Source organism: Gallinula chloropus, assembly GCF_964237585.1.
Source record: "Gallinula chloropus genome assembly, chromosome: 2".
Classification (NCBI taxonomy): Eukaryota; Metazoa; Chordata; class Aves; order Gruiformes; family Rallidae; genus Gallinula; species Gallinula chloropus.
The window spans coordinates 158,701,316-158,717,695 of record NC_140086.1 but is presented as its reverse complement, the minus strand read 5'-3'; the positions used below and the strand labels follow the sequence as shown (position 1 = coordinate 158,717,695).

The following is a 16,380-nucleotide window of genomic DNA, read 5'->3' as shown; positions in this document are numbered from 1 at the left end:
TCCTGCATAATTTTTGAGAAAATAGTTTCATCTCTTTGTGAAATACAGAAGTTCTTAATCTCTGAACCATGTCATAAATGTCAGTCACTTCTGGGTAGTAGAAATTAATGTATTGTAAGGAATTTGTGATTCTTGAAGTAAGGGTAATTTATACCGTTTGAGGAACAGGCAAAGGCTTGGAGTCCAGTGTCTGTAATCACCTCAGCAAGCAAAGCAGTGCATGATCATCCAGCAATCTTGGGCTTTTTAACTGTGATAATCTGAAGGGTGAAAAAGGTAGTTCTGACTCAGTCTGAGGTGCATTAACACAGGCTATAGAGCTTTGACAACCGCTTCAAACCTGTAATTTTGTATTCAGTCAGAGCATAAACTGAACCGATAACAACAATTTTTGTTACCTGTTGGAATCTGTCATCTGTGTAATGCTTCTTCATTTTCTTAAGCAGTTTATGTACTCAAAGATTACTCCCTGGCATTGGGAAACACTTCCACCTGTTTAAAATATCACATGATATGTGAAACATGGAACTGTACTGCCCATAGTGCGTATCCCTACCTGCTTTACCAGTAACCTGCTGTCTTACCAAGCAGGAGATTGACAGAATATCGTTGTACTTGAACTCTGCTTTAGTCAGAACCCCATGGAAAACAAACAGAGAACACCATTTGAGAAGTGCTCATTCAGAAAGAAATTTGAAACGAAATGAGATTCTTCAGACCTCATAAACCAAAATACAAGCTGTGGCAAACTCAGCTGCTATATGCTTGAAAGAGTTTTGGGACCGACTTATCTAACAGGTTTTGTAAATGTTGTGAATTGTGTTGTGCAACAGAGGGATTCCAAAAGGCTGTCTTCAGTTTGGGGAGTTTATTTTCCTTCATGTGTCATTTATCATCCAAAGGTCAGAGAGACCCTTGTTCTTCTATAGGGAGAACAATTCACATCATCATCTTACAGGGTGCTTGGATAGACCAGCTTCCCTAGATTAAAAAATAGCTTTTCTGAACACCCCTTGTCCATCACTTTGGGGACAGGACACGGGGCAATGGCTTCAAGTTGGAGCACAGGAAGTTCCACACCAATATGTGGAAGAACTTTTTCCCAGTGAGGGTGACAGAGCCCTGGGACAGGCTGCCCAGAGGAGTTGTGGAGTCTCCTTCTCTGGAGATTTTCAAGACACCAACCTGTCTAGAGACCCTGCTTTGGCAGGGGGGTTGGACTCAATGATCTCTGGAAGTCCTTTCCAACCCCTACAATTTGGTGATTCTGTGATCTCCTACCTTTCTTACTCTAGCTTATTTTGCCTTGTTTTTAGAAGGGGTTTCTCATTTTATTTTCCAAGGAAATAACTCCTGTGTGGAGGTACCTCCATACCCTGTTATGGGTCTTCAGATGCCTGCAGAGACTGCGCCTGACTACAGGGCAGCTAAAGTTAGTGGAGCTGAATCCCACGCTTTGTGTTGGAAATGATGGCAGAAACACAAAGAGGCAGTTCTAATGCAAGCTGACACTCTTCTGGCCAGCTCTCATTTCTCTCTGGTTCTCTGAATAAAAAGAAATCAGAACTGGTCCCCTGCTCTACTGAATTGCAAGTGAGAAACTGGGGGAAGTCCAGCGAAATGTGTTGCAACGGAGAGTGCACTTTACAGGAAGGTTATTGAGGATGAAAGTAGTGGCTGCAGAAAAGATGTTCGACCTGTTTGGTACCCTTGATGTAACTTCTGCAAGAACACATCCTCTGTTTTGCCATGTAGCTCCTATTTAACAAGTGAGTGCAGAGCAATCACAGCCCGTAGATTAGAAACCGTGTGTTAAATACAGTTTTAATCCCAGGTGAGCAAAGATTATTAGGGTATGGTGGTCCTTAGCCTTCCATCCAGATTGTCTTGTGGTGCCTGTTGCCTTGCTGTTGGTGGCACAGGAAGGGCAGCCAGGAAGAGCTTGATTTGGCATTACTTGGAATATCATTCTTGAATGCAACTTGTTTATTAAGTGAGTAAAAAATAGGTTTTAAGTGTGGTTTGGGGTTTGTTTTTTTTTTTTTAAATTCATTTAACAATTGCTTATATTTAGTTGTTGAGAGCTGAACAAACTTTGGCATTTATACTCTGAATGTAACACACAAAAGGTGTTTTTGTTGGTGGTTCAAGTAATAAACTTCCTTTCTATAAAGGACCAAACTCATTGCTTTTCTTTGCAGAAGGCTGTGGCCTGGTTCAAGTAATCCAGGATAGGCTGTATCCATTCTAGTTGGCCTATTCTTGGTTACTTGCACTGGGAGGCAACCACAACAGCGTGAACCAGGAGGACAAGGCTCAAGGACGTGTGTTGTTTCCCACTTGTTAAGAAGATGCACCCAGCCCTCAAAACAAGAGATGATGGGAACTTGAGTTGTCATGGGCAGATTTGTTGGTACTTGAAGATTTCATTATGACAAAGCTGGTTTTGAAAGGCAATTCTTTGTGTCCTGTTTAATTGATTGAAATCAAGCTGGGCTTCTCTTTCTGGTTTATGAATACTGAGTCTTTAGGTTAAGACCGCTTTGAGGTATGGAAAATGAGTGTGGAAATACCAAATGCTTGAAAACAATTAAAGATAATTACTTGTGTTCTGCCATTAGCAGCTGTAAGTACAGAATCCTGTGAAAACATGCCCAGTGCCTTAACATTTTAAGAGTAGGGCTCATTTTAAATAATAAAAAAATACTCTATTCCTCTAAATTCAAACTGTGCTAAGCAAGAAATCATTGAGTGTACAATACAAAAAAAAAATAGAGGGGGGTTTAATGCCCTGAAGACAGTATATAAATCTCAGAAAAATGCCAGGAGCCAATTCTCCAGAGACATAAACTGAAGACATCAGGCAATGGAGGAGAAAGCCAAGCCACGAATGACCATGCGGCATTGAGATGCGAGTCCAGCTGCTACCAAAGTAAAAGGGAAAAAATTCCAAATGAGAAGGAAGAGGAGAAAAGAGCTGCACTGTCAGCTGAAGAAAGCTTTCTATGTGAAGTAAACCAAGGAGATTTTGTAGCCTAGGATACCAGTACGCTTGCAGTTGCTTCCAGGATCTAAGTAGGACTTCTCAAAAAAGACATCATGGGGAATAACCATACAGAGTATTAAGATACATTTTTCTGCAGAAGAGCAAAAGTGTTGGGTTGTTTGTGGGGGAAGGGTAAAAATAGGGGAGTGAAGGAGTTGTGGAGTTTGAGAAAGTGAGAATTAAGAGGAAAATTTGGTGAGACCTCATGCTAAGAGATGACATTTGTTATTAATAAGGCGTTTAACATGAGGGGTGGATCTGTTAGCTGGAGCCCAATAGGTAAGATTTAAGGCACAACAGCAACAAAAGCTCAAGTAGAGGAGATTGAGGGTGCTCTCAGGTGGTCTAAGCTGCAGAGAGGACACAATCCAACTTAAAACCCCTGTGTACTTACAGCCAGTACTGACAAGCTGCAGTATTAGGAAACCTAGGGACTGCCAGAAAAGCGCTTGCTTTTCTAAGTCCTGCCCACAAGCCTGTGGTTGAGGAGCTCTTGGTCTGTAGCTGCTGGGTTGATGCACGCTGTGCTCTCTTTATGGAGGAGGCGGGTTGTGTTGCAAGCAGCAGAGTTCATATCCTTGGCTCGGAGTTTGTAATTACATTCCAAGTGGCAGCACTTCACCAACCCGGGCGTAGAGATGGAGGGTGAAGAGAGGAGACTTGTTTTGCTGTGGCTGAGAACACGAGGCTTTTAAAGGGGAATTCACACTAAATTTCAGCGCTTACTATCCAAGAATGGCTTTCAAGACAAAAGGTGTCCCTTTTGCACCCTCAAAAACAAGTGTAGGAATAGACTTTAAGGCTAAAGAATTAAGAATTTCATTAATATCTGCAGAGTTAAAGAATAACTCCCATCCTGCCACCTTTCCTCTTCTGACGGGCAAGCTGGATGGTGTCTGGGTACCCAGACGCTGAGGGAATGAAGTTGTCTTTCCACCCATGTCTTTAAAAATTTGAAGATGTAATTGGGAAAGGAAGAACTGCAGAACAACTTTGTGTAGTAAGATTTGAGTGAAAAATTAATTGCATTGTATCAGGAGAGGAAACAATTGGTTTATGTCTAGTGAACTACAGGAAACTTTGCTGTAGTTATCTGGAAAGAGAGCAGCCTTGAAGTATCTGTAATTGTTGACTGTAATTCATTAAATGTCACATTTATTTTTAATTGATTGGTGAAGTGTTACCATGGTTGTTTAAAAGAAAATAATAATTTATAACCCAGTTTTATTTACATGTATGAAAGCTTGAGGGTATTGCTTGAATTTGAAGGGCCAGAAACAGTTGAGTTAAACTTGATAGAAATATTTTCAAGCAGATCCACAGTCTTCATGCCAAAGTAATGGAAAAGTAAGAAACTTTTTTGCTTTGGTCATTAAGGTACAGCTCCATCCTATATGTTTTTAATGAAACTGTGCTTTCAGATTTAGGGTTTCAATTTCAAGTCCCTATTATGCAACTCTTTTTCCTAAAGGCTTTAATTGTTACGTTTTGGTTCAAGCTGGCATTTCAATATTTGTCTCCTTCGGGCTTGTTCTGGGTGCCTTATGTTTTTTTATGACTTTATTAATGTGAATCTAGTAAAATACAGGCAATTAATCTAGTTCTACATATCAAAGAAATTCTTGAAATTGCATCGGTCTTGCAATTCATCCTGAATTCAGTTACATCCCTGACTTCTCCACTTGAGATTTCCAGCATTAAGGATCGTTTGCCAAAGAAAGAAGATAAAATGCTGCCAGTGTTTTCTCTCAAACCTTTAATCTAAGTCCAAACCAGATAGAAAAATATTTTTCAAGCAGACTCCCCTCTGCAACTCCCCCAGTATGTTGAGGACTACTTGTAAGCCTTCTGAGCAGCAGTTATCTTATCTTGGTATTTTCCATGAACACAAATCATCTTCCTTGCTCAGAAGAAAGAAGTGAGGAGTCTCTGATATCTGTGAAGCAGGTTGTTGACAGTAGGCAGCCAAGCTCTCCCGACTGATTGTCGGTGCAGAAAGATAGCGTTGCTGCAACCAAGCTGCTCCAAAGGAGAGAGATCCTGAGTATTTACTGGTGTTGTGGCAAGGTCACAGTAGAAGATGCTGTTTGGTTTTGAAAGCAGCGTTTGCTAGGTATTCTGCATGATGCTTTGAGGGGTTTTTGGTAAAAAACTGCTGCAGAGCCTGATGGCTGGTAGCTGTCCGTAGTGAGATATACGATATATAGTGCCTGCAACTTCAACAATGAAAGAATTAGCTGCAGGAAGAAAACCACTCCCTATTGTGCAGTTCCTGTCATCAGAGAGGTTTCATCTGATTTATTCCTTCTGTAAAGGACTGAAGACACCAGCACCAAAACTGTTTTGGTTGAGAGATCTGAATCCTCATTTCTTCAGAAGCCTTACTCTCTCTTTGCCTTTAATGAGTTTCCTCAAGAAGCATCACTCCAGATGATGCACAGTATTCGCAGTTGCATAATCAGCATGGGGCTTGGCAGCCCATGCATTCCAATTGCTCATTATTGGATGTCTACTTTTATCTTGTATACTGACTTCTCTTTTTTTTTTTCCAGCATTTCATTTGAACTGCTTCCATTCTGACCTTTCTTTCTTCAACTGTGAGGATTACAGGAACATAATGGGTGTGGGTTGGGTTTTTTCCTTTTGCCTTGAACACCGTTTACATAGTCATTGTCATTGTCATTCCAGGTTTATGTACTGAAACGACCACACGTGGATGAGTTTCTTCAGAGGATGGGAGAGCTCTTTGAATGTGTACTCTTCACAGCCAGTCTAGCCAAGGTTTGTTCCTCTCTCCATCTCAGTAACCCTTACGGTGCTGGTCAGTGGTTGGGTTTTCTATGGATAATCATTTCTGCAGTTGGTACTATCTTAATTTTTCCCCTTCTTTTCTGCTTCTTTGTCTGACAGTGTGTACTTTGTCTGCTAGTGTGTGGGTAAGTGTTTCCATGGTAACACCATCACATATGGGCTTGTCTCATAATGTAGCCTCCATGCATTGCTCATAATGCCAATATGAAAGGCTTACAAGTTACCATGGTTATAGTGAGAAATTAGAACAAATAGCTTGTGAGTAAAGCACTATATTAAAGCTGGGCATGAAATAAAATACACTGTATTTAACACTATCTACGTGACCAACCACTGATTCAGAAATTCACTGCATATGAAAACTGGGAACATGTTTTTGTTCTGTCAAGGTGCAATTGCAATCTGGAGTTAGAAAATCAGACACTGTGTAAAGCTTGAAATGTCAACAGGAATATTTTGTGCCCTCTGGTTTCCAGTAGCAGTAGTACCTCGTAGGTAGCTTTGTGGTAGACATTTACAGTAGTAAACACCTTAAATTCTTCACTTCTTTCAGTGCATTGTATTTGTGGTGTCTTTGTAAAAATTATGTTGATTATTTCTTAATAATGCTTTAGCATAGTAAGCTTTTACTCCAACCTAGTGTGGAGATGGTAGAAGGGCACAGGAGCCTGTTTGAGCTGCTTGATCCTCCTTAGCAGAGGATTCTTCCCTGTGTGGTGTTTGCCGTGTTCTGTTCAGTCACGCTGTGAAAATCCTAAATAACGAAACGATTTCAGACTGCTGTGAGAAGTCTAGCAGTTTTCATAGTCAAGAGGTGACTGATTTCAACATCAGGGGATTTTACCAGTTTAAAATATAGGAAAATGGTAATGCCTATCCTGCAAACGTAAATTACAAGTATCGTGTTCAAGTATTTCATGTTCTGGCTTATTTGGATGCATTTCTAGGACAGTTTATATCAGTTATTGGATTCTAAGCTGTGTCTCACTTCCAAGTTTCATTATATATGTAAAATGAGAATTTCCCAGTACTGTACTTGGGTATTTTTCCTAATAACATCTTCATCTGATTTGTGTAATTTGGAAATCTTAAGGGCCTTACTGGCCCAAATGGCTCCATGGGCATCGTTTGAAAAGGCTATATCAAGCACAGGTGCCTTCATTGGAGTTTTCCTGCAGAGACACATGGAAATGAATAGTCTGTGGAGTGGGTTTCATGCAGGTTTTAATGGTAATGTTTGGTGAGATCTCTGGATCCACCAGCTTCTAGGTAACTTGTAGTGCAACAGTAAGTTGGCCCTAAGAATAAAACCTAATTGACAAATCACAGAGAAGATCAGAGTGCACGTTAGACTTCCACAGAAAGATAGCAGTCCTCCTTTTGTGTTACATCTCTTTTAATCACCTCAGGTTTGCAGCCATGTAAGTTAATTAACGAGCAGCAGGGAAGGAAATGAAGAAATGGCATTTTACCTGAAATAATCTCGTGTCTCTTCTTTGTGTACTTCTGTGAATTTGCCCTATCTGCACATTGCTAACTTCATGTTTCTAACTTCTCTTTTTAAGTATGCAGACCCAGTAGCTGACTTACTGGATCGCTGGGGTGTGTTCAGGGCAAGGCTCTTTAGAGAATCCTGTGTTTTCCACCGAGGAAATTATGTGAAGGATCTGAGTCGACTGGGACGTGAGCTGAGTAAAGTTATTATAGTAGATAATTCTCCTGCATCTTACATCTTCCATCCTGAAAATGCAGTAAGTATTCTTCGTATTCAGACTACTCAAGCATAACTTGATCTTTCTGGTCCTTGCCCAAGCTTTCTGATTCAGAAAACAGCCTTTTGGAATGTTAACTGTATTAGTGTCTGTGTTTTCTTAGACTGCAGGTAGGTCCTAGTATTCATTGCTGAACAGCAAAGGCAGACTGATCTGGACAGCATGTCACAGTCATGAACTGTTGATCTCTGCTTTTGGTTTTATCTTTTGGCATGAAGTCCATCTGTTTTGAGAAGCAGTGTTAGAAGGTAAATTACTAATGTAGCCCTAAAAAGCAAAGCTGCCCTCCAGTATAGTTGGAGTGGTGATTACAGAAAGGACAATTTACTTGAACTGCTTTGGGTACTCCCATCTTTTTTCATTGTGTGAATGAAAATACTTTATTAGACAAGATAATTAGTGCTTTACTGGTGACTATCTGAATTCTTTCTTCATGGCTAAGGGGAAGAAAAAAAATCAAGATAATATTGTGTTGCTATGCTTCTGCTTTTAAGTATTTTTGTGATAACCTGTTTGATAATTAGAAATGTTAGTCAACAAGTTCATCAAGTTTTAGGAACAAGGATAAAAGGCAGGTAGCAGTACTTCAAGGGAGAATAATTAGGAGCGTTTTTACTGTGCTTCATGTCAGCTCCAGGAGCTGTGATGGAGTGGTCTGGCACTCGCTCACTCCATTGCTGTGATCAGTACAGATGCTCACATCTGGTGTGTAGCTGCCAGGATAGCAAGCTGGAACTCACCTTGGATCTACTGACTTTTAAACATCCAGGCTGTGCAATGTGTTCCTCTGATGTTTTTAGGTTGCTTTTTGGAGTTTTCTGTGAACTGCTAAAATTAATGTAGGAAATTATTACTGGGAACAGTTTTGTATGGTCCTGACTCTCTGGAATAGCATTTTTATTTCTGTTTCTACATGAGCTATTTATCTTGCAGCAGTCAGTTTTTAAATTCAGATCCTAATACTGTGATGCCCTAAGTGATTGGGTGAAAGCATTTTTCTGGTTGGTGCCACACATGGTTTAAAGTTGCTATTTATAATAACCAGGAGCTGTAGCTCTAATTTATGTTCATGGTTAAAATTAAAAAGTTGATCCAGATCCTCATTTGGTATCGTGGTGTTCAGTGCCAAGAAAATAATGAGCTGTAGAAATTTGGGAGACGAAATTAAGGGCCTTGTCAGAGTGGTTTAATCATGTATAGAAAAGTGCTGTTAGCTAACTGATACTGGAGTGTCTGCAGAAACCAGAGCTTGTAATGAGATCCAAGATAGTCTTTAACAGACCTCAGTGTACTTCCGTAGTGAAGATACACAGAACTCCTTCCCAGACCCAGCCCACACGCTTCAGGAGCATTATTATCTGCAGTATTTTCTGACCCTGCTCTTACATTTGAATCAGAGAACTGTGCTGATTGAATACGCAGCCTGATGCCAGAAGGGGCTGTTGCTGTGTTTGGTGACTCACCCTGATAATATTTGGAGGGGGAGAAAAAAGGACTTGCCCCTAATTAAAGTGTCAGTACAGCTTTATAACCCGTATCTTCCTGTCTATTCAGAATCTCAAGGAGGCAGAGCAAATTGAGCTGGCTGGTGTCGGGTCATGTAGGTTACCTGGACATGCAGAAGGTCAGCAGCGTATCAGCTCTTTCAACAGCTGGATTTGGGGTTGATGTTGTGTGCTAGGAAATGTGGACTTGAACCCAGTACTCTGCTTGAATGCTGCCAGCTGGCGATGTGCCTTCCTGTTACGGCAGCGAGTGTCGCAGGGCATCTGTGTGGGGAAAACTCCCACATTCCTCCCATCATAAAGTCATCTTACTATTTCTTGGTTGCTTTGTTTCAGGTGCCTGTGCAGTCCTGGTTTGATGACATGACAGACACAGAGCTGCTAGACCTTATTCCTTTCTTTGAAGGACTAAGCAAAGAGGAAGAAGTTTACAGTATGCTTCATAAACTTTGCAACAGGTAGCCCTTAACTTTGACTGACTTCTGCTACTAGATTGCAGTTGGTAGAGGCTGTCTCCATCTTTTTCAGCTCTTTTCAAATGTAAAGCTTTGGGGAGGTCACCCCTGTCAGAAGTGCTACTCTTGATCTTCCTGTTACATTGGACACGAAGGACAATCATGAGTGATGCTATTAAGCCTTCAGAATCCTGACTCCTAAGGTCATGTGTTCAGACTACTTTTTTAAAGGAAACAAAACAAAAAAAAGAAAAAAAAAAGAAAAAAAAAAGAAGCTATTTTAAATGGGACTCTTTTAATGAATTTCATAAATGGACATCTTTTACTGGATCAGCTTTTCTTAAAACATGCCAAAAAAAGAAGCTTGTATTTCAGCAGTTGAATTTCTCTCCCTTTCTTCCCCTCCCACTATGCAGACAATTTTACCCCCCTGCTTAGAGCAGTTGACCTGACTCTGAATTTTTTCTTACAGAATGAAGTGCCTTTTTGAATGTTATTTTAAGATAAAAAAATTCATTTTTGTATAAGACGTATTTCCAGACATCTTTTAGTCTTGTATTGTCTAAATGCTTTAAAAGGAAAAAGGAAAAAATTTTATAGAGCACTGTAATATATAACAAAGGAAAAAGTTGAAACAAAGATGCTGGGTTCCTGTCTCCACAACGACATTCAGTTGTATTACATTTTGTCATGCTCAGAAGGTTTAAGCGTTTGTGGGAGGGGTGATTTGGGTTAATTACGTGGTGGTTTCACTGATACGATTTTGGGCACAGTTTCGAACATATCTGCAGTTGGTTGAGCATTAGGGAATGATGGAATTGAGAAAACAAGGTGGCTGATAGATCTAAAGCACCTTTTCTTCTATAAACAGATGAAGTTCTATTGTCTCTGCTTACGCACAACTGCCATGCCTCTCGTTTTTTGGAAAACCATTACCTTGGGAGAATGGGGAGGAGATCTATTTATTAGTTTAAGGTTCTTTTCTTAAAACAAAAAAAACCAAACCCATCTGGGTAAGCTGGATCTGTATTGAGCTGTTTGGAGTACTTTTTTTTTTTCTTTTAATTGCTGCTACTGTATACTCACCAAATGGAGTTGACCATCGGCTGTTATACTGTTTTTGCCACTGTGCCTGTGCTAGGAAACATTTTCTGTAAGCTGCAAACTTGGGCAATAAATAAAATGCAGGCTTCATCTCCCTCCCCCACCCCCCCTCCATGTATTAATCCTACAGCATTGATATACCACAGAACTCAGTTAAAGGTGACCTGCAAAGGAATAATTTTTTTTAAAATTGTCTTTTTCAATTGGGATGAAGCCCTCTCCTTTCTTTGGTATCCAAAAATGCAAAAAGTATTCTCCCCCTATCTCTGATTTGGGTTTCTTCTTCTTCAAAGTGTGAGGTGCAGACCGGGAGCTTTGCCGAGTCTTGCTAGAAGGGCAGAAGTTCCTAGCCTAGACTAAAAGCGGTCCTCTGCCTTTGGAGTTGAGTAAATCTCATCTCTGAGTCTGAGAACCTGCTTAGCATCTTCTGCAGTGTCGTAGGTACCCTTCCAAAAGAATAACTTTGAAATGTTTTAAGCCTTTGAAGAACAAGGCTGCACCTATTTCTTTTTCTCCTTTCCAGTGTCACCTTTTTAATGATTTTTCCGCACCAGAAATCTACAGACATAAAAATTACAGCTAGGCTTGGCTGTTATCAGAGAAAACAAAAAGGATTAGTTGGTGCTTTTCATTAGCCTAGTGCTAAACTCTGACTTGCAGAGCCCCTTTTGCCTTTTCTGTTCTTCTTGAGGAGTCTCGATGACGTTGTGCGATGGGCTTGGGCTTGTGATCCTCGTCTAAAACATCGGTTGAAGCAGCTTCAACAAAACAATTCACAGTAGAAGGGCAGGCCAGCCTACACAGGCAGTGAGTGGATTGTCGTAGGTGCAGTATAAAAACTGAGGGATGACTTGCCCCCTTGCAGTGCAGCGGTGCTCCAGCTGCTCGCTGTGTCTCATAGCGAGGGATGTTAGAGGCAGTCCCGTGTGCCGCTCATGAGTCTGTATGGCATCACTGTTTTGTTGGCATTAACTTAGTACTTTATAATTCTGTGCCACAAACAAAAGACAAAGCTGTCAAATTGAGAAGAAAGGAAAAAAAACCACAAAAAAAACCTACATTGTTAGAAAATGGGAGGAAAAAGAAGAAAAAAAAAAGAAAAAGGAAAAAAAAAAGGACGTATGGATTCTGGTTAGTCCATCAACGTTTATTTTCAGTTTAAGATTGTTTAATTTTGTATTTGACTTCAGAGTAATGAAAACTGTAAGCTGCCAAAAAAAAAAAAAAAAAGTTGTTCTCTGAGCAGTATTTTCAACTGTGTTTGTAGCTCCTGGGCTTCAAATGCAGTTTGCAGGGAAGTATTCAGGTTGTAGTTAGTCGTGCAGGTATGATAGGGATGGCTGGAAAAAAATTCAAAGAGTTTCTCACTAGCGTCAGACCAAACAATCTCTCAGTTAGTCGACAAGTGACCCCACAGAGACATTTGCCATTTAACGGTTGCGACCTGTTGTACGTGAGACAAACCGCGTCATTAGTTTGCATTTTCTGAAAGCAGCGATTTCATGAACCAGTTGCCTTAAGTCTGTGAATGAATGTTGATTATTAAAGTGTCTTGTATTGTTTTAAAATCCACATACGATGGACAACTGAACTTCTGCACCAGGTTCTGGAGGAACGGTTCCGATGATGTTCTAGTGTTGTTTATCTCAGCTCTTGAAACCCACAGATTTGCAGAAAAAGCTCATTTTAACCGAGTCTGGCGTTAAAAAATGACTCTTGGTGGCAATACAGAGGTGAAAAACTTCAGCAGTTTTGATCTCTGCTAGTACCTGAAGAGTATTTTCTGTAACTTCTGGTGGAAGCATCGAGTTTTTTAAACTCATTCCCATCGAATTAAAAGTTCAGCAGTCAGGTTTGGACTTTCCCTGGGTATTCAAATTTGGCCAAAGGGATCAAACTTGTCCTAGTTGTTTCTTTTGACACTCATTGTCATACTTGAAATTTGAAGTTTTAAGTTTGAGTGCATATACATAGGCTGTATATGGAGAGTTTCTAGGTTTTAACGAAGCAATATAGTTCTGTCCATGAAGTCAGATAACGAGTGGAATGTTTGTAAGATTTGCAATACGGGTATCTGATTGTATTTTAAATACAAGATTTTAAAAACTAAAATAGGAAGAAGAATACTTCTTTCCTTAATCTCTCTTGAGTATTCTGAAGTGCAGTTAATGCATGCAGGTCACCGGGGCTGCTACAGCCCCTGGGTTTCAATTCTGTTTCTGGATACTGTAGAGGTATGAAAAAGTCTTTTCCCGTTGGTCATTCTGTTCAGCTGAAGAAACGCTGCCTGGCCTGAAGTTCTGTTGTCCTTTTATGTTGGGTTAAAAAAGGTTTTTTGCCTGTATAGGTATTTTTAAATTAAGCTGTAAGGCAGAATGCCTTAGATTCTTGAAATTCAACTGAAGTGTTAACGATTAAATTGCCATTTGTAAACTAGGGCTGTGCGCAGACAACTTGTTAACCACCAGGAAGCGGGGCAGGTTTGGCATGGAAGATGGTAGCAAATGTACAATGTTGCTGTGTTCATTTAGATAGCTCTGGAAGAATAATTTGTCTGTTTGGGTTGGGTTTTTTGGGGTTTTTTTTGCCCTTTAATCTTTTTTTTCTTTAAACAGCAAAGTTATACATGGAAGAAACTCAGCACCTGAAGAGATTTGGTTATCGGTGTATGCAATCACTTTATCACAGCATGATTTTGATTAGACTGGTTGGGGACAATAAAAGTATCTAAATGACACCGGTGTGTACTGATGTTGCAGCTTTTGAAATCTCAGTGTAAAAAAAAAAAAAAAAGAAAGAAGCCCAAAATCTGTAGCGATACAATTTACCAACACCTAATCCTATGTCTTACAGATTCTTTTTCAAACTAATAAAACACAGTACCGCACAGCCCTATTTGTAAAACAAAAACAAGTTTGTGCCTCTGATTTCCAAGGTGCTGTGATGTTTGTGGGGTGAGGAGGGCAGGTGAGACTCGGGTGGGGCGATTGCTTAACAAAAAATCTCTGGGCTAACTATGCAAAACCAGTTGTCAGTTTTCTGTTTCACATTATATATTGTAAAAATCCAGCTGATTTTTTTCTTCTCTCTTGTTAAAAGATCTATTGGGAGCTTCTTATCAGAGGAGTGAGCAATGGAAATGTTTCTTTCTCTCTTTTCTTTTTTTTTTCCTAATAATGGAGCTGTTTACACTTTAATGCAATGAACAATCCAGCGATACTTGAGAAACACTACAGATACCATATGAGTGTTTTCAGGAGAGAGAAGTGTTGTCAATCAGGTATTGAATGGTTTCTTTACTGTCACAAATAAAAAAAATTTTAACAATATAGTTACTTGTGCATGTAATACTTCTCTGGGAAAAAGAATTCCTGCACTTCTGCAGTAATAGTCATCGCCCTAATTTGACAGGGAATTTATTCCTGCTGATGCACATCCATGTTAGATAGCAAAATCACCCATCTCTCTTCCAGTCTCCTCCCCCTCTCCTCATTTTAAGTCATGCATAGGACTCCTTATTGACTGCCCTGGCACCTGCTTGTGCAAACAGAGCTGATGAACTACTGATGAACTCTGCTAAATAAATTGGTGGTGACTCTGGCAGATGTTCCAGCTATTTAGATCCCTTGGATGAGATCATACAATAATTTGTTCAAGTCTCAAAGCTGTGTGACTTCTTTTGAAGGGCTTACTTCAGCTCCTTGAATAGCTGTTCTTAACATCACTGCCATATCCGAATGAATATCTGAATAAAACACTTTATTTGGTTGGAAAGTCTATTTTGGGATTTTTTTATCTGACACAGTAAGACTTTAGGCAGAGCCTTCCTTTCTAGGAAAAGGCACATACTGTTAATGCTTTATGAACAGAAAACCTCAGGCCTGGTAGAATTAAGCAGCTGGCTCAAGATAGCGCATTAATTGCAATTAATGATATTTTTTAATTATACCTGAGATGGGTTGGAATGACCCAGACTGCCTTCCCTTTGTACTGCTGAGTTGGGGGGTTGATTTCTTTCTTTTTTTAGGTTGTGGTAGTTGGGCTTTTTTAGTTTTACCAATCTCCTCAGCTGCTACATAGGATAAAGGTGCTTTTCTTTCACTCAGTAAAACAAGCATTTCAAAATTCATAGAACAGCTCATTTATAGTGGTGAGGAGGTTCTAGCTGATGGGAAGGGATCACAAAATTGAATACACCATAGTCTATAAATGTACCTCTATGCATATACCTTCCAATGTTATTTTTTTTTCCCTTTTTATTGTGTTCTGACTCCAAAGGAAAGCCAACCACTCTGAAATTCCCTGCAAGGTGAGATAGGGCACTTCCCTGTGGGCTGCAGCTCCAGGGGATCCCACAATCTCCAGGAGTCCTCCTGGCAAACGACCTTCTCCTTCCAGACTTCCTTCCAACCCAGCTATGCTGGCAGGAGACCAGGCAGAGTTCTCCTGGACTGCACTGCTGGTTCTGCTGGAGCTGCTGGAAAAGAAAGGATCTTTGGGTAATACATTGGTTTGGATGGGTTGGCAAACTCGAACTTGAACAGCTTCCAGGCGTGTTTTGTTTAAATCCTTCTCAAGAGCTGTTTGGAAGGGAGCTGTGCCAAGGAGGAGGTTGTCCTGTAATTGCCAAATGCCATGTTAAGCAGCAGTTCTGAAGCACGGGGCGTACACGAACATCTTGGACTTAATATTGAGACCGATTCGACTCACTAAAGTAGGGTCTGCACCTTCCCAAGCACCAGTTTTAAAAGGTTCTGTTTGTTCATGGCTTAAGTGGGCAGCAAACTGTGTTTTCAAGGTGATGGCTGTCAGCTTAGCTGTACCCCCAGACCTTTGGTGGACCCTGTGCTGCCATAGTACCTCCTACTGCTCTTCTCTGGGAACCGGCGTCGTTTCATTTCACAACCACCTTTTATTTTAGAGACACAGATCAGGATGGACAAAGAAAGGAAGTGCAGCTGGTCCCCATCAGCCTTGGCCATCGTCTCAGGTGGACTCCAGCTGGGATGAGGCTGTCGCTACTGGAGCCGAACAGAGGAGACACCTTAAAGCAGTAAAACTTCAGCCCCTCTGAGAACCGCTGTTCTTCCAGCTAAGGAGGGTTAAAAGCCCAGCTGACGAGGGTTGATCGCTGTGATGGTAGAAACGGGATGTGCACCACCTCCAAATTCCCAGCACTTCAGTAAACGTTGCACTCAAAGAGTCTGAGGGTTGTTGGCAGAGGGACGGCCTTGACCGTGGGCTGTCTTCCTTGTCAGATTTTAATGAGCTTTTGTGGTAAAATCCATCTTCCTTTTCAGTGTAACTTTGTGATTTTTAATGTTTTTCACGCTTCGATTCTGTTTGACAATAAACTCTCTCTGTTATTTTTTTCATCCTCTTCATGTCTGATAATACACATAGTGAAGGTCCACCCCTAGAAACCCCTCTCTCCCCCCCAGATGCCATTCTCCCTGGGGGGAAATACCTGGAGGCAAAGCAAAGACTTTATAGAATCAGGTCAGAAGGTCTCATTCCCTTCTTGTCCCAACTCTTTGGACTTGCTGGGCTGTAATAAAGATTAAAGCCTCCGCTGCTAAGCATCAAAGCCTTCTTCCTCTAGCAGCATATTGGGCAGGTTGGTTCAGTTCCTGCTCTTCTTTGTTACCCTGCTGAGACTTGAATTAATCTTTCTGGTACATCTGGCC

At 40.7% G+C, this 16,380-nt stretch overlaps 1 protein-coding gene across 4 annotated transcripts in view; it reads left to right on the top strand.

Annotated features, from left to right (window-relative positions):
• CTDSPL (CTD small phosphatase like) overlaps positions 1–16,073 on the top strand; it is a 92,053-nt gene extending 75,980 nt beyond the window's left edge. For all 4 annotated transcript variants that reach the window (XM_084280489.1, XM_084280487.1, XM_084280488.1 and 1 more), the window contains 3 exons: positions 5,735–5,827; positions 7,423–7,608; positions 9,471–16,073. In XM_084280489.1, coding sequence (XP_084136615.1) covers positions 5,735–5,827; positions 7,423–7,608; positions 9,471–9,596 — 405 coding nt within the window. In that variant the 3' untranslated portion in view covers positions 9,597–16,073. The remainder of the gene's footprint in view (positions 1–5,734; positions 5,828–7,422; positions 7,609–9,470) is intronic.
• The last annotated feature ends 307 nt before the right edge of the window (positions 16,074–16,380 follow it).